The 21,896-nt window shown below is 36.6% G+C and overlaps 1 protein-coding gene across 1 annotated transcript in view; it reads right to left on the bottom strand.

The window, feature by feature from the left end:
* Positions 1–363: 363 nt before the first annotated feature.
* The window catches only part of EMB (embigin), a 63,628-nt gene continuing 42,095 nt past the window's right edge, over positions 364–21,896 (bottom strand). Inside the window, exons 3-9 of the mRNA XM_027772071.1 lie at positions 20,339–20,525; positions 19,801–19,889; positions 8,868–8,995; positions 6,322–6,601; positions 5,459–5,492; positions 4,465–4,519; positions 364–3,332 (exon numbers count right to left, since the gene is read on the bottom strand). Coding sequence (XP_027627872.1) covers positions 3,315–3,332; positions 4,465–4,519; positions 5,459–5,492; positions 6,322–6,601; positions 8,868–8,995; positions 19,801–19,889; positions 20,339–20,525 — 791 coding nt within the window. The 3' untranslated portion in view covers positions 364–3,314. The remainder of the gene's footprint in view (positions 3,333–4,464; positions 4,520–5,458; positions 5,493–6,321; positions 6,602–8,867; positions 8,996–19,800; positions 19,890–20,338; positions 20,526–21,896) is intronic.

Raw genomic sequence — 21,896 nt, 5'->3', positions numbered from 1 at the left:
AGACATTAGAGACAGAAAGTGAGAAATCACCCCCCAGGGGGGATGGTCATGCCGCAATCCCTTCTCCTCCATTCTCCTCTCGGGATCTTGGGCACGCACGCACACGCGCCCGGCGTGAGTTTTAAGCCACTGGGTCCAGGACGCAAACCGCGGTCGACTACATGGGAGTCCAGCGACATAGCCATTACGCTAACTGCTGGTTCCCACTATCGAGTAATTTTAATGTAACAGAAGCAGACTCAAGTTATAAAAGCAAGCTTTCTTCTCTTTTTTTTAAAAAAATTCTGAGTTTTCATAATTTAGTTTTTCAATAAATAACCACAAATTTAAGAAACTTGATTTTTATTAATACATTTAGCCATTCAACACATATTTCCCGACATATCAACTGTACTTTCTCTGCGGTAAATACAAAGCACAGAAATAAAAGGTAAATTTCATGAAGGAAACCAAATGAGTGTATATTTATAGTATATGGTAATAAGCACAAAAATCTATAAAGTTATTTGAGCATATACGATGGCGCATATCCTGCTGGATATGAGAGTTCCTCCAAGACACAGAGTCGGAGTCAAATCTTTAAAGCTAACATTGAGCTATTGAAGGGTAAGGGTGAACATTCTGGACTGAGTCTCTGTGCCAAAGCTACTTTAAGGCACCGTAGAAAGATAACCAATTTGGAGAAATTCAATATTAAGAAATGGCAAAGGACTTGATATGGAACCCGCCACATCAAATTGCATTGTGAGATTTATGTTTCAAAAAGAGAACTTGAGCAGCAATGTAAGAGAGGGATTAATAGAAGATGAGACTGAGGTAGAAAAATCAAGGCTTTGGCTGTTGAGGCTGGTAATGGCATGGTTGAGAAGCAATGAGGTGGATTAATGCACTATTAAGAAAGTCAAATGGGGATTTATGGCCAATAAGTATTAGTAAAGGAGAAGAAAGGATCACAATGAGTTCTACATTTGAGCCTAAGTTACTAGATGCTGGGGGGTGTGGGGGTGGGCAGGGGAACAGAAAGACTGAAAAAGGACAAGACTTACATTTAGCACACACTGAGTTTGAAAGTATCTGGGAATTTTATGACAGCATTAAATCTAAACTGTTAGCTGAAAAGTGTAACAGAATTTCCCAAGGTGTCTAATATATAAACTTGGAGTAGTTTTCCTAGTTCAGTTTTTCTGCCGCTAAGTATCCACAATTTACAAGGGATCATTACTACTTAATCAGTTTATCTTCTCTGGGAGATTAGTTAGTGGAAGCATTCTATTTTTAATCTAACAGTGGTGAAGTAATTTTTCAGAAGTCCTCCAGAGAGACTAAAATGACAAAAATCAGCTTTAACTTCTGAGTACACTTTCTGCCAAAAGTTACTAAAATAAATGATCTTTGCTAAACAGAAAAAAAAAAAAAAGGAAGATCAAGCACTGCCACTTAACGATTCAATTTATTCTATGCATATTGTAGATAAATTACCTTTGGGCAGCAATGTTTCTTGCTTGAAAAGGATTTCAGCCTAAATAGTTAACGGTGGAAAGAACAGAGGATGCATGCAGCAAATGAGCTGCCTGTTGTCTGGTTTTATATACCCCCACTCACAAAGACACTGCTTTGAACTGGACTGAGTTCCAATGGTTTAGATTAATTAACCGAACTTACTGGCTGTCGGCCATCATATAGAATTACCCAAGATAATTTTGTCAAGAAAATAATGAATTTAACCAACACAAATGCCTGGCTTTGAGACCAGCAATAAAATGAAGTCTGCCAGTACTTAAGAGATGAATTCTGGGAAAAAAAAAAAAAAATGTGCAGTAACATGCTTGACGAAAAAATACTGCATCTTGTTGCATTCCCAAAGTAATGAAAATATATGTGTTATTCCTACTACCAATATTGGTAAATGTTAGTTAATATGTCACATAATTTTCAGTACTAGAATTTTATTATAATTTTCTTAGCTAAGATATAGTGTAAAGTTCCCTGAAGTTTCACCCCCCCAATCATTAATCCCTCTTCTCCACCAAATTTTAATATCCTAGTCACCAAAAATTTTTGGTTCCTTGCCACCATGCCAAGCACTTCCATCTTTGTGATTATTCTTAACCCTGTTGCTCTGAGCATGGTGGAGCATTAGACTCACCAACACCAGTTCACATCATGGTCTTTTACTTCATCTAGTTCTTATGGCATGATTTTTTAATATTTCATTCAAAACCATTGACAACTTTTCATGTCTATTCATATTTCATTTAATTTGGTTATTGTGAGTTCTTAAAATACTTCAGGTACATATATAATTAAAACTAAGTATTCTATTTTTGAAGATAAATCTAAGCCATCTGCAAGAACATTGAAGAAATACTTTAGTACTTCCAGATTTCTGACAGAATTATCGTTGTAAAGTATTAAGAATGCATTTTTAGTTATTTAACCAGTCAGAGTAGCAGACAACCAGATACAGAATCAATGATACCAAGAAACCATGAACCCTAAAAGCATCACGTGCGGCAGTGTTGCCTTATGACTCTATCGATCCTAAAGCGTCAATACTTGTGTACCTTAAGAAGTCCAAATCCCATAGTTTAAAAAGGTGCTCTGCTTAAAGGCTAAGGAGCATTTTAGCCTGGTGTGGGAACACACTGAAGATGAGTGGAAGAATGACTGGGAGATCTGCTTTTGCAGAGTTTTGGAGCAAGCATATGGTAATATTTCCTTGCCTTTAGGCAACACTTATGAATAAAACATATGTTTTTCTTCTAGACATTGTAAAGTAACCATCATTTGCAAAGACAGGAAGTATTATAGTATTCATTTCCTAGTGAAGACACATTTTTTTTAACAATCTCAGAAGGATGAACTCTACATGAAAACTGTTAAAAATACACAGCAAGCATAATTAGGAAAAAAATAAACTTTTTAGGACAAATGGCAAAGGCTTTCTCTTTAATAAATTCTTTGGTTACAAAGCAGGTTTTGAGTGACATTTGCTCTATGAACTAATAATGGATTTTGCTGGTGTCTCTTCTGTGTATTCCTTGAAGACCAGAATAAAATTAATTATCCTGGGTTATAGTGCATAGAACATATTTAATGCAATTTACCTTGTTTTAGTGCAAAACAATTAGAGAATGAAAATATATTTTTAGATATGCGATAGCATATATTATTTATATTACTGCTGAGCATGTTGCATAAATTTTTCATCCTTTAAAAAAATAACTCAGATGTTCTTAACAGGAAGGATAAACAACAATGAAACACAAACTCCTTGTAGAGCTTCCCATGACTCTTGACATGATGGTGTGCATTCACTGGCCCATAGACTCCTGAGTCAAAGAAAGCATAATGAAACATAATTAGCATGTATTGGTTATTCTATAACTTACTGTCTCTTTAGCAAAGCAAAAAGTGCTGGGAAGAGGGATCAAAGCTACAGTCAAAACAAAGAGTTCCTATTCTGAAGTTAAAGACCTAAGAAAATGCTGCATCTAATCAGTAAAGAAAATCAACTGTATAGATTAGCTCATAGTACCAAATACATGGAAAATAAATGAAATGAAAAAACAGAAGAATCCACAAAATCTGGGAGAAAAAATAAGGCTATATAGACAACTGTAAAAGAACTATAAAAAAAGAAAGAAGAAAAGTGGGGCTGGCTCCATGGCCTAGTGGTTAGGAGAGCCAAATTCCACATGGTCGATCATATGTTTTGAGTTCCAGCTTTGTAGTGGCTTAAAAAGATGACTAACACTAGGTAATGAGTGGGTGTTTGCCAGACAGAATGGAGAAACAGAGGAGAAGGGATTACACCATGACCATACTCCTCTCGGGGGAGCTTTCTCCCCCTCTCTCTTTCTCTGTCTCTCTGGCATCTGCATGTGCCCTCTGGCAAATAAAAAGAAAAAAGTAAAACTGATAGAACAAAAGATTTACTGTTAGACAGGTTTCTATGGGTACTAGAAAAGATGTTATTTATTTCTGTATAACTATAAACTTTCTTCCATAATAATATGATCAAACATAATTAAGCACATAGTGAATGGCTAGCTCTTTTACGTTTTTTTGTTTTTGTTTTTGTTTTTGTTTTTGTTTTTTTTGAGAGGTTTTTGCTATAGGGCACGTGCGCTCGCCAGACAGACAGAGAGAGACATAGAGACAGAAAGCGAGAAATCACCCCCCAGGGGGAATGGCCATGCTGCAATCCCTTCTCCTTCATTCTCCTCTCGGGATCTTGGGCACGCACGCACACGTGCCCGGTGAGAAAGCAAGCTGCCAGGTCCAGGACTCAAAACACAGTCGACTACGTGGGAGTCCAGCGACATAGCCATTACATTAACTGCTGGTCCCTGCTAACTCTTTATGAAACTAAAAAATAAAGAATAATAAAATAACTGGATTAATATATAGACTATGTGTATTGAATTTTACCTTTTATTTGGAAACCACGAAATAACTTACATTTTTTCTGTGCCTAGGTGCATTATTTTCTATACCATTGCTATCATCGGATTTCCTGGATAAAACAGAAAAAAGAAAATCACTACATGTTGACATTGCACAAAATTAAGTCAGTACACCATCTCGAGCCTAGCTAGCACATTAAAATGTAAAAGTCCTTACAGACAGGATTCGTACCTCCTAAAAACTTTTCACTTGTTATTTGGGATTGCTTGGAGAGGAAATATTACTGATGACAGTTACAAAAGCTTGTACATTTTATGTACAGAGAGACTTTCTTCTCTCCAAGCATGAGTAGTAAAAATGATTTAAAAAAAAATCATACTAGGGATCAGGCAGTGGCAAATATCCAGACACACACGGGAAAGGTCCTGGGTTCCAACCTCCCTGAGCCTGACAGGGGAAGTATGATCAGGGCTGGCTGAGACTGTGGGTGGACAACAGTGTGAAGACCCTGCTAGGGGTGTCTGTCTCTCTGTCTCTATCTCTCTCTCATAAAAGGAATACATGAAGAAACTTTCAAAAACTATTAAACATATAACATCGAAGCAAGCCAATCACCTCCAGTGGTGCAATGAGGAGCTCACTCACTTATCAGATCCACTTAGGTACAGAATCCACACACTCCCACCTACCATAACCCTTCCACCACCTCTGACATAACTGATGGGTGGCTGAATTTATTATCTACTGGTATTGGGCCCAGCCTGCACACTCATTACCTAGTGTTAGTCATCTTTCTCTTGAGAATCTGAAGCCAATATTTGTAGTTTTGCTTTGATATACACTGGGTAGATACAAAACTGGGTGTAACCTCTAGTTTTATGTAATAAATATATCAACTTATAGCTCCTATACCACACATGTTGACTGAGCTCCTACCTGATTATCACCTGCCATATTGTAAAACGACATATAAGTCATCGTCATTCAGTCTGATATTCATCTGTCTTATACTCAAGTGAAACTTAAATCCGTAAAACATAATACTTACAGGTGTTCAATTTGTTCAAACTCCTTTCCATGATCTGTGAAAAAAACAAAAAGTCAACTATTAAGATTAGTTTATTATTTTTAACGGGTCATACACGTTCAACTCAACATTCCCCCTAAGTTACTATCCCATCGTGCTGTTTTCCTTCTCAGGAATGAAAGAGACACACGCCACATTAGCTAGATGCCCCTCATGCATGCCTTCTTTTTATCTGCATTATGTGCATTTCTGATTAAGCATAGCGGAGTGCCCTAAGATTTTCAAAATAAGATTGATTAGTTGTTATTTAAGTTATTTTAAACTTAGTAAAAACCCAGAAATGATATAGATGTACAATAAACTTTCTCGAGGTGCATTGGTTTCTCAGCCTATAACCCATCAGGCATGAGCTATAAAAATAGGAAACTGTGACAGGACAATGTTCCTTTTACAAAAATCCCGGAATGCTTGATAAACTATTTGTTTAAAAAAACAAATTATCTAAGTTAAGGAACAATTTTTCGTCTTTGAGCCCTTTTAATTATTCTATCATAGTTGTTTTTTTTTTTTTTTTTTTTTTTAACATTTTGCTGTTAAGACATAAATCACCTAATTGGTGCTGAGGTACCAACACCAAAAGAAAAGGGAAAAGGGCATTTTCTAATATTAAAATTTCAGGAAGCTCAAACAAGAGGCTCATCAATAGGGGTTCATAGCTCACTGTCACCATCATCTTCAACATAAATACTGCTCCAAGGAAGAAAAATTTGATTCCCCTCCCAAATCCAAAGTCACTGTAATGTATTGAGTCATAATCCAAATCATAATTAAGTGACAGTTCTCAGAACTAAGTGATAACATTATCTAAAAATGATAAATACTACCTGGGTGCTTCTTTTTCTTTTGCGTATACATTTCACAAAGCAGAATAATAGCCACCAAAAGAACCACCTCAGCCACTATTGCAAGAAATGGTTTGAGGGGCACCAGATAGCTCAGAACAACAAGTTCGATTTGCTCTTCACTCTCGCCTAGTTGGAATACTGCCTGGCACCAGTAAGACCCTCCATCTTCCTCCGAAAGTTGTGTTATCTTAAGTCTTGTTTCATTAGCATATGTTCCATTGACCACATACTTATTATTCATTTGGGCATCAACAGGAATCTAATAAAAGGAGACAGTGAAATTCATTTGTATCATATTGCATGAAAGATACATGTCTACTATGAGCAAAAGCTGTAAGAAAATTGCTAAGTAGGAAAAAGCATATTAAAATTTGTGAGAAGTTATGTATATAATAGAGGTTTAGTCTTACCCAGAATTTGACTCCCAGATAGCAAACAGGAAAAAAAGCCTACTTTGGGGTAAGGATGCAGTACTGAGTGTTTGTGACAGCAGCAAGTAGGTCATCATGAGTAAATATTATATGAGAGTTAAAATAACAGAAAAATTCCAGCCATCTGGGCTTCACGTTCTAATCCCTGGCAAGTGTTGAGTCCAAGTACTTCTTCCCTCATAAGCGCAGGCATACACTGAAGCAACTGCCATCCCTGAGGCTGATCACGCCTATCAATGATCACATGCTCTGACAATGTGAGGAAATAAAATCTTGGGCCTTCGGAGTGAATGGAGAAGCAGAAACCCTCTCATTCTCCCCTGGGACCTGCTCTCTGGGTGGTCTGCGTCCCTTCTGTATTTGCCTAGATGAAATTTCCTCCTCTCTCTGGCGAGTTGGCTTCACCAGCTAAGATTGGCTGGTTGGCCCCAGGCTGGTCAGATACTTACTAAGCTATTGGGTAATCAGAAATGTCATGTTTTGCATTGAAAAAACATAGTAAAAATACATCATGACTTTTCTGACAACTCAGTATCTGGAGTCTGCTTTATTTCATCTTAAAATCTTATTCTCAGGCCATCGGATGCCTTTGCTGCTCTATCATTCAACTGAACTGTTCCATAAATGTTAATCTGCAAATGAATACTCTTGGAAGTTATCTAAAGCGATATCTATGGACATATTTGTCAATAAAAAATTAGAGTGACCTAGCTCCACATGCACAGCATTTCCCGGGAAACTTGCACAAATGCACTCTCTGTGTTGGCACTGACAAATTAAAGTACTGCATTTTTCATAAGTACCCAGCTGATTCTGATGCAGTTGGTTGCTCTAAATTCTGAAAAACCACTTGGCTTAATGTTGTTACCGGTACCTTCTTCCCTGTACTTTTCTCAGACCCTACTCTGACTCATTTTCAGGGTCAAATGAAGAGGATAATGATTAGGATAGCAAATAGAGAGAATCTCAGGCATGTGTAAAACAACATTCTAACAGTTCATACAATTAAGATTTAGGTTACTGGCTGTCTGGTATCACATATGCATAAGGCAGTGTCCTTCTAAGACCCCACCAGATATTATTCCCACAAATTCATATGTTTTTAAAAAAATATTTACATACACACTATGATAACCTTTCCTAATTATCAAGAAGAAAAGTACAGGTAGGAATGGTTTCAGTCTACATTTACATGATTTCTTTGGAAAATTAAACTGATGTTACCACAGAATCAGATATACTCCTTCTAAGTCCTTCCCTGTAGACCTTCAACAGTCCATAACGGAGCCAATTTTGTCTAAGAAGAAATTTAGTATTTCATTGTTAGATCTATAGTTTTGTATGTTTCTTCTAGAATTCTAGCTTGCCTAGAACAGGACTTTAATTTCAGTGCTCATTAGTACCTTGAGGCAAGAGAAGGGTATATCATAAAAACAATGTCCTAAATTTTCCTACCCTTAAAGGCTATTTGGGAAGAAGAAAGCAAATGGGTTATTGAATACTCATGCTTTTCTTAATGTTGGCTCTTGGAATAAGCCATTTCTCTTGGGTTAATAGGTATTAAAAATATTTAGCTCCCCTCAGGTATGAAAGGCCAGGGAAAGCAAATGGCCCTGTCAGACCTCAGAACTAATTTTAAATTATCAAATTTTCATTCTTCTCTCAAATGGTACCATTAGGTTGCATCCTAGCACAGATATTTCAGGAGACAGCTGGAAAAGAAGGCTGTTTTTTTTTTTTCTAATTACTTTCATGGAATGATAAGAAACAAAGAATCTGTTCTGATGAAGTTATTTACAAACTAGTCAACTAAAAATAAATTGTAACTTCCTTTCAAAGAATTTAAATAAATTTTCAAAACAAAAGGTATTAGCTGATGAAACATGAATATATTTAGACATATAATGTAATACGTTAAAAATATCAAATAACTACTCCATTTATCATTGCCCTTTCTTTGTTGATATATATTAATGAACAAGATAACAACAACACCATAAATCATTCTAGAAACTCTGAGTCTGTTACAATATTGTTATATATGAAGAAAAGGCTTTTCATTATCTTTTTCATATCAAAGAAATGCGATCTTACCTGTACACTCCCATTACTACTATACCAGGTCCATCTTGAAGGAAAACAATCTTGACATTTGCATACCAAAACAGTAGAATCCCCCACGTAAGTAATCAATGGTTTGCTTTTTCCATGAATTTCAGGGACTAAGAATAATTTAGAACAATGTATATTATTCAAACCGTTTAAACAAAGGGAATTAAATTTGAAGACATACTTTTTCTTTCCTTTTTTCATTAGTATATGATTTCATGTAGTTTTAGTTATAAATAAGATGAAACTAAACTAAATTGGATCAGCAGGTAGCATGGCGATTAAATCCACTAAACTCCCACATGGCCAACCATAGTATGAGTCCTGGACCCTAAGGCTTCAGAATCATGCCAATTGTGAGGGTCCAAAATCCTGAGAGGAGAATGGAGTAGAGGGGATTGTGGCATGGCCAGGATTGCAGCACGGCCAACCCCAGGGGGTAAGGAGGTGATTTCTCACTTTCCCTCTCTCTATTTCTGTCTTTGGCAAGTGCATGTGTCTTATGGCCAAAATCTAAAAAAAAAAAAAAAAAAAAAAAAAAAAAAAAAAAAAAAAAAGAAGAAAGAAAGAAAGAAAAGAAAAAGAAGCTACTCTATAATAAAGGTATAGTCAGTTATGGTAATAACTATAGTACCGTGGTAGGTAGACATCTTCAATATAATTGTCTCCTATGTAGAACTGGAATAAAGGTCTTCTATTATGGAGTCTAATTACTATTACAAATATTGTAATAAACTGTTACAAGTTCTGAAAAAGGAAGAAGCTTCATATTTTTGAAACTTTCCTTACCTCCAACCTACTGAGTTACCTTAAAGCAATCATTTTCTTCAAAGTTTTATCCTTAGCATTTGAGTGAGGAGACAAAATTTCCTGGATTGGAATCTTTAACTGACAGAGATTTATTTAAAAAGCAAATGAAAAGAATAGGTATGAATGTGAAGGAAAAACAAAGGAAAATTAAGAAAAAGGGAACAGTATAAAACAAAAAAATTTTTTAGAGAAATTTTTTATGTAGGGCACACTGCTCACTGGAGAGACAGAGAGACAGAAAGTGAAAAATCAACCCCGCCAGGGGTGATGGCCACGAAATAATCTCTTCTCCTCCAGTCTCCTCTCAGAATTTTGGCCATGTACACACATGGCTCTGGCGAGAGTTTTAAGCAACCAGGAGTCAAACCATGGTCAACTACATGGCAGTCCAGCGACATAACCATTGCACCATCTGCTGGTCTCAGAAAATAATGGTTTTATAATATCTATTAATACACATCACGATACCTTTTTTAGGAAAGAAAGTTTGAGGCAGATGCCATTAGTACCAAGATAAAAATGAGCAATGGATTTCAAAAAAATATGTCTTAAAGATGTAAATAACTTTGTAAAGGAAACCGAAATAACATAAAAATACAGTAGAAAAATTTCGTGAAGAGCCTACATAGTGAAATCAATTCCTTCTGATTGACTTCAAAAGATATATTCTAGAATATAAGAAAAGAAAAAGAAGCTACTCTATAATAAAGGTATAGTCAGTTATGGTAATAACTATAGTACCGTGGTAGGTAGACATCTTCAATATAATTGTCTCCTATGTAGAACTGGAATAAAGGTCTTCTATTATGGAGTCTAATTACTATTACAAATATTGTAATAAACTGTTACAAGTTCTGAAAAAGGAAGAAGCTTCATATTTTTGAAACTTTCCTTACCTCCAACCTACTGAGTTACCTTAAAGCAATCATTTTCTTCAAAGTTTTATCCTTAGCATTTGAGTGAGGAGACAAAATTTCCTGGATTGGAATCTTTAACTGACAGAGATTTATTTAAAAAGCAAATGAAAAGAATAGGTATGAATGTGAAGGAAAAACAAAGGAAAATTAAGAAAAAGGGAACAGTATAAAACAAAAAAATTTTTTAGAGAAATTTTTTATGTAGGGCACACTGCTCACTGGAGAGACAGAGAGACAGAAAGTGAAAAATCAACCCCGCCAGGGGTGATGGCCACGAAATAATCTCTTCTCCTCCAGTCTCCTCTCAGAATTTTGGCCATGTACACACATGGCTCTGGCGAGAGTTTTAAGCAACCAGGAGTCAAACCATGGTCAACTACATGGCAGTCCAGCGACATAACCATTGCACCATCTGCTGGTCTCAGAAAATAATGGTTTTATAATATCTATTAATACACATCACGATACCTTTTTTAGGAAAGAAAGTTTGAGGCAGATGCCATTAGTACCAAGATAAAAATGAGCAATGGATTTCAAAAAAATATGTCTTAAAGATGTAAATAACTTTGTAAAGGAAACCGAAATAACATAAAAATACAGTAGAAAAATTTCGTGAAGAGCCTACATAGTGAAATCAATTCCTTCTGATTGACTTCAAAAGATATATTCTAGAATATATACTAACTGAAAACAGATTGATCAAAAAGATTACTTTTGTTGAGTTTTTTCTTTTCTTCTTTTACCAGTTTTAACAGATTTTTGGTTCTGTAGGATTGTATTTACTTTTTTTGTTTGTTTAGTTTGCCAGCACAGAGAGGATGAGTGATATTATAATGTTCAAATGTTGATACTATGATGATAAATTTTATAGATATTATTTAATATTCATTTGTTATTTTATCTTTTTAAGCTTATTTGTTTCTCCCATGAGAGAGGGTGAAAGAGAGACTAAGGGGATGAGAGAAAGAGAAAAACACCCTCAATAGGGTCTTCTCACCATAATTCTGCAACCAGAGTCAGCCAGCTAGATTATATGCAAACATTGTGCACATGTCACATGCACTAGGAGACCTTGGGGCGCAAAACCAGGACCTTCCTTATGACCTCAGCATCACGGAGCATTGTGTTACTGCTGCACCGCTCATTGGCTATTGTAGATCTCATATTTGTACAGGAAAGGCTTTGGAATGGAAACATTAATTCCAATTGCTAGCATTAGGTTTCTGGATTAAATACATTTTTCAAGAGCTCCTGAGTATCTACTACACAAAGAAAATTGGGCATTTGCTGGATATATAAATGGTAAAGATGTGAAGAGGGGGAAAACAATTGTTAATAACTGAAAAAGAAATTTGATCTGTATAACCACCAGACAAGGGTTAAAACTGGAATTGGTAAAAAGGGCCTCTGTATGAGTTTTGTCCTCACTGATTAATGTTATAATGGTGAGTGAGGTCAACTTTATTTTGATTTCCTTATTGTTCAAAATGGGTCTAAATTCTTGGCTCCAATATAATTGCACATATTACTCGTTCTGAAAACTGCTGATCCCCAGAGGGCTGAGGAATTGCTAGTAATAGAAATGCAAATAGAGAAGATATGTCACCACAAACGTGTAAATGCTTCAAGTAAATGTAAGGAAGATGACCAAGAAATCTGTAAGTCAGTGGTTCCCACACTTTTCATGACCAAGAAAATATGTTCTGATGAAATAGAATTATCTATAATCTAACATTAAACACAGAAGTGCATTTGCAATCACCCCACTAATGGTCAATGAACACCTAACCAGGAGTGACTTGAGTGCTACTGAGGGAGGTGACAGGAGAGGTGAATGCCTGTGACCAGTTTAACTTGCTGCCTGAAGGAAGAACTGGTGAGCTGACTGGAAGGTCTGCTAAGCACTCCCTCTGAGAAGCTACGAGTGTCCCACACTCTCTACTGGCCAAGTCTGAGGGCTTTAAGGGTTAATAAGTGAACATTTCAGAGGTCAAGACATGAGTGTTTGAAGGAGTCAACATATAGTGACAATTATGTGACAAAGATAAGATCTCAGACCAGAAAATACTTGACTTGGAATTATAGCTTTGGTGTTACACACTTTGAGAACATGGGCAGGTCGTATCCATTCTTGTAAAGGATTAAATAAGGGGACCTGGTATGGAAAGTGCTTTGTACATGGTAAACACCACAGATACAAACTTTTATAGTGATTATGCAATGGCACTAATTTTCTTTTCTCTTTTTTTCTTTAAGTTTTGTTTTTTTCTTTAATTGTCAGAGGGCACATGCACTCACCAGAGAGAGTGGGAGCACTCTTCCCAATGAGATATGGTCACACCACAATCATTTTCCCTCCATTTTTCTATCCCATCAGGATTTTGAGAATCCATGCACATACACCTAGCCTATTTTTCAGGCCTCCATGGCCAGAAATTAAACTGTAGTCAGCCATGTAGGATCCAGTTCCCAAAGCACTGTGCTTAACTACTGCAATGTGGGGTACCCAGTACTGCTTTCCTTAAATAAGCTTTCTCTCAGTTTGTCATGCCCATAGCCCCTCTACATAGTGGCTATTAGCCAGTTTAATGGGATGAATTATCTTGACATGGAAGATTTCTAGGCCAGCTGGTCATAGAAAGCGGAAAAGAAATAAGACCTAGAAAAAGGAAAACTGGAAATTCACCTGAATATGTCTCAGAACCATGTTCCTATGTGGAAAACACCCAAGAATGAGGAGAGTGCGCTAAATGAACTACCCAACCCACGTGAGAAAGACTAAGAGAGTAAAATGATTTTAAAAAGAGGACTCATTCACAAGAGAAAAGACCCAAAGAATAAAAAGCAGTAGCTTTTGAGACACTGATGATGGTACCAACCCACCCATGAATACCATACAATAAGCTTTTCAATGAAAGTATGAAGCTAATTCTACTGCTTTAACTATACATTCAAGAGTTTGGCTAAAGCAGCTGAAGAAGATTATGTTGTATAGGCATTATAATTTAAGTATAAATTAGAACAATTTTAATCACACTGCTAATTACAGCTCCTTACCAATAACAAGAAATAAAATTGGTTCAAAAATTTAAAAACATTTTGTTACCAGGCCCAGGTGGTATATGGAGCAGAACGAATACATAGAACAACTTTACAGTTTACTATAAAGCCAAAGCATAAAAAGGAAATGGCCCGTGCATAACATATAGGTTCTAACAAGAAAAGGCAGAATAAAGCAAATACTTTGATATAACCATAAGCTAACTTTTTATGTAAGTGGGTAACTCCATACAAATATATTTTCTAGATAAAAAAAAAAGTAAAGAGCTTGTATCTCACGGAAGTGTTCTACCCTATTAGATCGAGCTACTTTTGTTCATTTGAGTCAATTTCCTCAGTCTATAGCTGCCACAACAGAGCTCATTTGAAGACCCTGATTGCATTATGATGGAGGAAAATAACCAAGATATGAAAATTAGAAGTGATTCTTGGATCCAAAACAACAGGCTAACCATCTGTCCTGCTAGTAACGTAATAGGTATACTTAAATTCTTGAGAAACAAGAAAATGTTTCGATGTCAAAATGATTAAGGCTCAATTAGGCTGAACCACAGAACATTTCATTCTGTATCTTTTCTCTTTTTTGTAGTAAGACAGTTTCTTCACTAGATATTGAAAAATGTGGCAATAGCAGGCTGGGCAGTGGCCTATGGACTGAGGTCCCTGATGATCTCTATATAAATTTCCTTCCTCTCATTCAACCCTCCTGATTTCTAGCCCTAGAGAGAGATCTTGTCCTGGACTGGTCATGTTCCAGTGCATTGTCTAGGCCCTTTATTTCAGAACTGGGAATGTGGAGACAGAAATAACTCCATGCTATTTTCCTCTAGTTGAGGAGGATTTATTTTCCTTTCCAGAGAAGTAAGAAACAAATAAATTTTGGTTTGTGAGTGTGTAGACTAGTCTGCTTTGGTTTAAAGTTAGTAAGAAACAGCTGAAGAAAAGGAAATCAGCTGTCCATGCGGTCAAGCCTCATATGCAATTCTACAGCAGTGTGTGTATTAACGACTGACCAATAATAAAATGCTTTGTTTCTTCTTTTTGTACATACAGTCAGTCCTCTGTATCCATGAGCTCCACATCCACAGATTCAATCAACCATGGCATGAAAATACTTGGAAAAATATTAATGATAACAAGGAATGAAACAACAAGAGAAAGCAATATAGAACAGCAACTCTTCACATTGCATTAGGTATTATAATTAATCTAGAGGTGATTTAAAGCACACAGGGTGATCCCTGTAGGTTACATGCCAATATTACAACATTTTATGGAACTGACTTGAGCATCTGAAGATGTTAGTAGCTGTGAGCATCCTGGAATCAATATCCCACGGATACCAAAGGATGCCTACATATGTAAAATTTCTACAGCTGAGATTTTTGTTGTGAAGAGGAGTGCTGGGCCAAGAGAACTAAGGTGTTCTTGGATCTCCTGACAAAGCACTGAATCAGATCAACACCACTTGCTAAACATACTTTCTTTCCAAAATACCCAATACCTGGTGTGGTTTTATTAACAAGGTAAAGTGTGAAAACACAAGGCATTTGAAGAATAAAGTCCTGCTTGAAAAGATCAACCTTCCTTTAGGGAAGATGTCAACTATAACCCTACAGATTAAGCAGTGATTAGGGCTTGGCTAAAATAGGAATTATTTTCTGAAGCCAAAATTCCCTCCAAATCTCAGATAGAATGGATCCACGCTTCTGGAGTTCCATGTGGAAAGAAAGAAAGCGTATCAGTAAAGTTTGGATGCAATTACTTCCAGAACTAGGCCAGGCTCCTATTAAAACAAACACTGCTTTAAAGAGCATACTTTGAAACCGGTCATTCTGGGCACTGGTCAGGGGCAGTTTCTGCTTTCCCAGATTGTTTATCTCCTAAATATTCTATTTCTCAGTCTCTGCCTGTTTCTCTCTGCAGAGCAGGTCATGCTTTAGCAGAAAAATGTGTGTTGAAATATGATCAAAATATTGAAATTTACCCACAGGCTAGAAATCAAAAGCAGATGAAAGGCAGTGCACGGGGAAAAACATAGCAAAAGAGAAAATGTTTTCAATCTGCCCCTAAGAGGCACATGCTTGGGACGTATAACTGGCAGCTAAATGGAGCTTTTCAAGAAAATCTTACACTGTTAAATTCCCCATTACCTAGGAAGATCAAGCTGTCGACTGCAGATTACTGACAATGGCTGAGTGACGATACGGAGAAGATGAAATGAAAACTGTGGTATCTTTTTATTTCTTCTGTTTTGTGGGATGTTCCCCAGACCAATCCCCAGGATAACATTAATCATTTCTCCATATGCTTTGTATACCTGCTAACAGCAATGTGGGTTGAAATAATAAAATGCACCATGTTCAGGAAACAGTCATTCGTTTGAGCTATTTGGTAGGGGGAAGGGAGGTGTCACACCTGGTTCTGGGCCACTGCTTACGTCTGAAGATATTTTATTAACATAAGGACAGTAAGACAGGTTTTTAATGTGCCCCCATTTTCCTTTCGAGATTTTTGTTTGAAGTAGAGCACCTGAGAGTCTTGGGGTTGGAATAATCCAAGTTTGAAGATGTTGCAACTGCTGATTCATGTTAATGTCTAGGGAGACAGGGTTTGGACCTATCCAGTAAAAGTAATAGCCCTGTGGAGATTCAATGTTGGAAATTCATATCTGCATATTCATAGACTACAGCAGATTGCCCTAGATGTCATTTTTCATCTGAGGGCATTTGCTACTATCACCTTAGGAAAAACATTCTTCCATATGCTCAAAGACAGCTCACTGGGTTTCAGCGCTGCGATTTGGGGCCGAAAGCACAGTTGAGTCAATTATGTACTTTTTAAAACTTTGACTTCTTGTATACTTCCCAAAAAAGACAGATGGCTGAGCCATGACAGGTTTCACAGCATTTGGTAATATCAAAATCTCACCATGACTTCTCAAAAGTTCTTGCTCTTTACCAATTAAATTTTTGCATACTTTCTACTAAGAGATTTTTAACATGGATGAAATCTTATGGAAGTTTTCAGCAATGACTCAGAGTATTTGACCCCTCACTGAGACACAATGTGGACCATCACTCATCTTTCTCGGGTAAAAAGTACCCACTGAGGTATTAGCAGTTCCCAGTTTCCAGTGAGCACTGCTGCCAGAGTCTTCCCTGTCCTGGCATCAGTAGCCAAACACATAGTAGTCAGCAGGATTGGTTTTGTACTGCACTACTTAGTGATGTTGAGGTCTTTTACAATTTTGTAGTAATAAATTGACCAGCTCCTGTAAACACAGAAGCAGGAATTTTGCTAATGAACTACTCTGAGGGTTCACGTTCATGCACTATAGGTGATTCATGTACTCAAATGGCAAAACAACAACAAAATTGGGGGCTCAATTTAACATTGAGGATAAAACAGACTTTTTTTTAAATCTACATTCAATTATAATGTTGCTAACAAAAAATGATAATTCTTAGGAAAAACCATAAGCAAACTACGTGAAGAGAGAATATTTATAAAAACATATACCATTCCATAAGCCTTAAAGACCTAATTAAATAATAACTATAATAGGAATTGTTCTATAGCCGCCTTTAGATTCTACTCAAATAAAGTTATTTCTTTAAGCAATATTTAATTTAGACAAATTACGGATACTTATCATTTTACCAAGGGAAGAGCTGTAAGACCAACTTATTAATTTGATAAAGATCTTCAAGATAAGGAATATACTTTCAAGTTCTATTAATGTTAAATGTGCATTAAAAAACAAATTAGTTGTACTAAACTGCTTCAAGTAAACTAAAAAAGGAAAAAAAAAAAGAAAAATTAAATATCCAGTGGCTCTTTGCAGTACTTAAAGACTAGACTCAAAACCTAGTTCTTGTATTAGTGCTTCTGAGAGTAGCCAGCAACAGCTTAATTCTCTCTCTGTTTTTTTTTTTTTTTAAGAGAGACTTTTGCTATAGGGTATGTACACTCTCTGGAAAGACAGAGAGAGACAGAAAGCAAGAAATCACCCCTCCACCCCCACCCCAGGGAAATTGGCCATGGTGTAATCCCTTCTCCTCCGTTTCCTCTCAGGTTCTTTCTTAGGTACACACACACACACACACACACACACACACACACCCCTGGAGTGAGTTTAAGACACCAGGTCCAGGACTCAAACCACAGTCTAGCAACATAACCATTTCACCATCTGTTGGTCACACAACAGCTTAGTTATCTTAAAATAGTTGAGGAATTGTGATCAGCAGGTAGTATGGTGGTTTAGGTCCTGGACTCCCACATGGCTGACGGCAGTTTTAGTCCTAGACCCAGCGTCTTGAAACGTGCACCAGGTCCACTTCTGTGCATGCCCAAAATCCTGAAAGGAGAGATTGTGTCATGGCCATCCCCATGGGACAATGAATCCTCATTTTCCCTTCTCACTGTCTCTGTCTCTCTCTGGTGAGCATAAGTGCCTTAAGGCAAAACATTAAAAAAAAAAAGTTAAGGAAATCAAGAAGTTTTCCCTAAAAATACTTGGCATTAAATGTACTGGTATTTCAAAATGTAAAACAATTTTGTTAATCTTTACATTAGAAGCAAGAATGATATTTCCATATAACAATATAAGTGATTTATTACAAAAAACTAATCAGGGTAAATGTAATATAATCAATATTTAAGGAAACAATAACATGGGTTTACTGAGTTATTTTAGGGGTGTATGTGTTTGTGTTTAATATTCTTTCTGTTCATTAGAAAGAAAAAGAGAAAAGAGAGAAAGAGGAGGAAGGGAGGCAAGAAGGAATAAAAAGACAGTGAAGGACAAAGACAAGGGAAGAAAAGGAGAGTAAAACAAAAGGAAAGGAAGCATAAGGGGAGAGGGGTGAGGGAGGGCAGGGCAGGGAAAAGAAAAGAAAGGAAAGGAGCAGGGAAGGAAAAGGAAACAGAAAAGGCATATATACAGTGTCTCCTTTCCTTCATTAAGTTAGATCAGGCAAAACAGAGAAAAGAAAGTTAAGAAAAAATACACATGATCAAAATAATCAAAGACTAATACTAGTTTCTGCCTATGGAGAGACCAAAATGTACAAATACAGGACTTGTTATATTGACCACATCAGAACAGTGACAAAGCGCCATAAAGAAAACATGCCTGTGGGTGCAGAGCCACAGCAAGGGCCACAGGAGGAAGCCATCCCATCTCACAGCTCTGACGGAGCAGACCACTCCGCTCCCAATGGAACCTTGGGGTAACATCTACATTCTGTCAAAGAAGCCAGTGAGGCTTCAGAAATTTTAGGCAAAGTGGAAAATAATTTTCAGGTTCCCTGGAAAATTCTCACAAAGCAAAGCCTAAAAGGAGTTAATATGGCAAAAGAGAGTTAATATGGCAAAAATAAAATGCTTTATAGGTTGGAATGCCCTTCTAATGTAACTTACAACATTTTGTTTTCTTTTGTGGTTCATAGAACATTCCAGTATGCCAGTAGAAAAAAAAAATAACACTTTAGAAAAGTCTTCTAATACATTTCAGTCTTTTTATGACATTGAGACTTTCTGAAGTTTTAGATGATAATTCTTTCACGGGAAAGAGTTGAATTAATTCTAGGGCTTCTGTGTATGTATTTTTTAATGCCCTTACTTGATGATACAAAATGCAGGCCATTCTTTGTGGCTCTCCATGTTATTTCTAAATTTTACGCAACCCTAAAATCCCAAGTCCTGGACCCAGTGATATACAACACCAAACTATATTCTCCCAGGGAAAGAATGCAATAACTTACAAATCTGAAGGAAAATATAAAATTTCTAAATTTAGAGGGCTAAATAAGTCAGTAAATTCAACAGTAAAGTCAGTGTGATTAACTAATAATCTGTGAGGCTGGCCATTTGAATAAAAACCTGTGCTTTAAGCAGGGAAGTAGAAGGAGAAAGGGAATCAATTGGAGAATGCAAGGTCACTTATTTATTTATCTTTTTGGCTTTATTCAAGACCATTTTCAAGGTCACCTCTAAAATCAGCACAAAGCATGATTTTCCCTCAGATGCATTATATTTATTATTGTAGAAATAATTGTAAAATTAGAGGAAACATTAATGCTCAAGTTGTTAATCTTACTAATATTCAAGTTATTAATACTGACCTTTGAAATTAAATGTTCCCCTTTGTTCCTTTCCTTCTTCAAAGACACAAGAATAACTTCCCAGCTGCTTGTTATCAATGATGGTGAACCTAAAGATAATTCAAGTTAGTAATATAGGCTTAGTTCTCAAAAAAAATATTACAACCCATTAATGAAAATGAAAAGACTTAGCCATTAAACAACATTTTAAAATAGCAATAATTCTGTAAATATGCAAATTAGAAGATTAGCATAATGTGGAAGTGACTGTAGAGGAAAAATGCTCCATTAGCAAAAATATTTCAGACTTGAGGCCGGCAGGTGGTTAAGGTCACTGGTCGACTGTGGTTTGAGTCCCAGACCTAGCAGCTTGCTTTCTCACTTTCTCTTTTCTCTCTCTCTCTCTCTCTCTCTCTCTCTCTCTCTCTCTTGTGCTGTCTCTATCTGGTCAAATTTAAATAAATAAATAAATAAATAAAGTTAAATACAGTAATTCTTAAAAAAAATTTCATCTCACTAATCTGGGTTTACAATACAGATGAACAGATTGTATACTCACTTGTATTGGGTGTATAGGATGTTTCCTGTTGCATTGACAAGGTAGTTATTCTCAAGTAGTTCATCATCTTTTCTCCAAGTCACATTTACTGAATTTAGATCCCCAGATTTTGTAAACTGGCACACAAGTTCTATATTAGAAGGCTTTTCTAAAGTGATATTTTTTTCTACTGGCATACTGGAATGTTCTATGAACCACAAAAGAAAATAAAATGTTGTAAGTTACATTAGAAGGGCAATCCAACCTATAAAGCATTTTACTTCATTAACAACTGATGACCTAAAGGAAAGACGAAGGCTTAATTAGTGAAATGGAGAGTTTTTATTCAGATCAGAAAGGAGGACACTTGCTGGGACACACGGCTTCAGCTCTGGATAATGCAGGCTGACATCTTACATGTTAAGGGTGGTTTTAAAGGCAAAAGGAGCAAATAGGGAGGAGAAAAGAATAGGTCCAACACTCAGACAATGGTGAGTAAATAATTCTCCTTGGGAGTTGGATTGACATGGAAGAAGGACAATAGTTTCTGACAAACGCTATCCATGTGTGTGTTGGCATTTCTCAATCTTCCTTTTTGTGATAAGTGTTTAGTGATGAAATTGCTAGTGGGGGAGAGGCAAAGACAATTGTATTCTCCTCTGTCAAGGTCCAACAATGGAATGTGGAACAAAGTCCTCCCAGCACTTTGTGAGAAAAAAGGATCAAAGCTGATCCAGAGACAAAGGCAAGGGTCAGTCACTTTCCTTTCCTGAGCTGCCTCTTGGCCCCATATTGGAACAAATAGGCTCTTTAACTAATTTTTTAAAAATTCCATGCAACAGTGTTCTATCAATAGTTCCTTAAAGTAATAAAATTTGTTTGAAAAATTATTCTGTAAACAGAGATTTTGTTCCCTTTCTTAAGGTTTATCACAGGCACACCTAAAAAAAATATTTGGTACAACTTTACCAGAATGACAAAATCTGTAATATTATCTCCTTAAAATATCTACTGCTAAATGGGATATGAGGGAGAGTGTACTGAGGCCAGATCATGGTGTAGCGGTAAAACATCATGTTGTCCAAGGCAAACTCACATGGGAAGGTTCCCAGTTCAAGTCCAGAGATCTCCCTCAGTATAACAGGCACACACTTGCCCATGATCTGAGTAGGGGTGGATCATGGTGTCAATACCCTGTGGAGAGTGCTTCTCTTTTTCATGGTCTTGGAAGAAATAAATAAATAAAAATTTTAAAAAATGAAAAAATAATAAAACCTATGCCACATGCTTTGACAATGTAAAAACAGCAAATGTTAAACATACTAAGGGAATGAGAGTGGAGGGATGGTTTTTAACTCTTTTGCACAGTCGTGCTATTGATCTTTATTAGAATCCTTATAAGAATGTCTTATGTCGGGGCAGGCAGGTAACGTGGTGGTTAAGGGTGCTGGACTCCCAAATGGCCAACTGCAGTTCGAGTCTCAAACCTGGCAACTGGCTTTCTCACTTTCCCTCTCCCTCTCTCTCTGTCTTTCACTTTGTCCCTCTTTGCTCAAATTAAATAAATAAAGAGATAAAT

Source organism: Tupaia chinensis, unplaced genomic scaffold, assembly GCF_000334495.1.
Source record: "Tupaia chinensis unplaced genomic scaffold, TupChi_1.0 Scaffold000251_1, whole genome shotgun sequence".
NCBI classification, from domain to species: Eukaryota; Metazoa; Chordata; class Mammalia; order Scandentia; family Tupaiidae; genus Tupaia; species Tupaia belangeri.
This window is presented reverse-complemented; position numbering and strand designations above follow the sequence as displayed.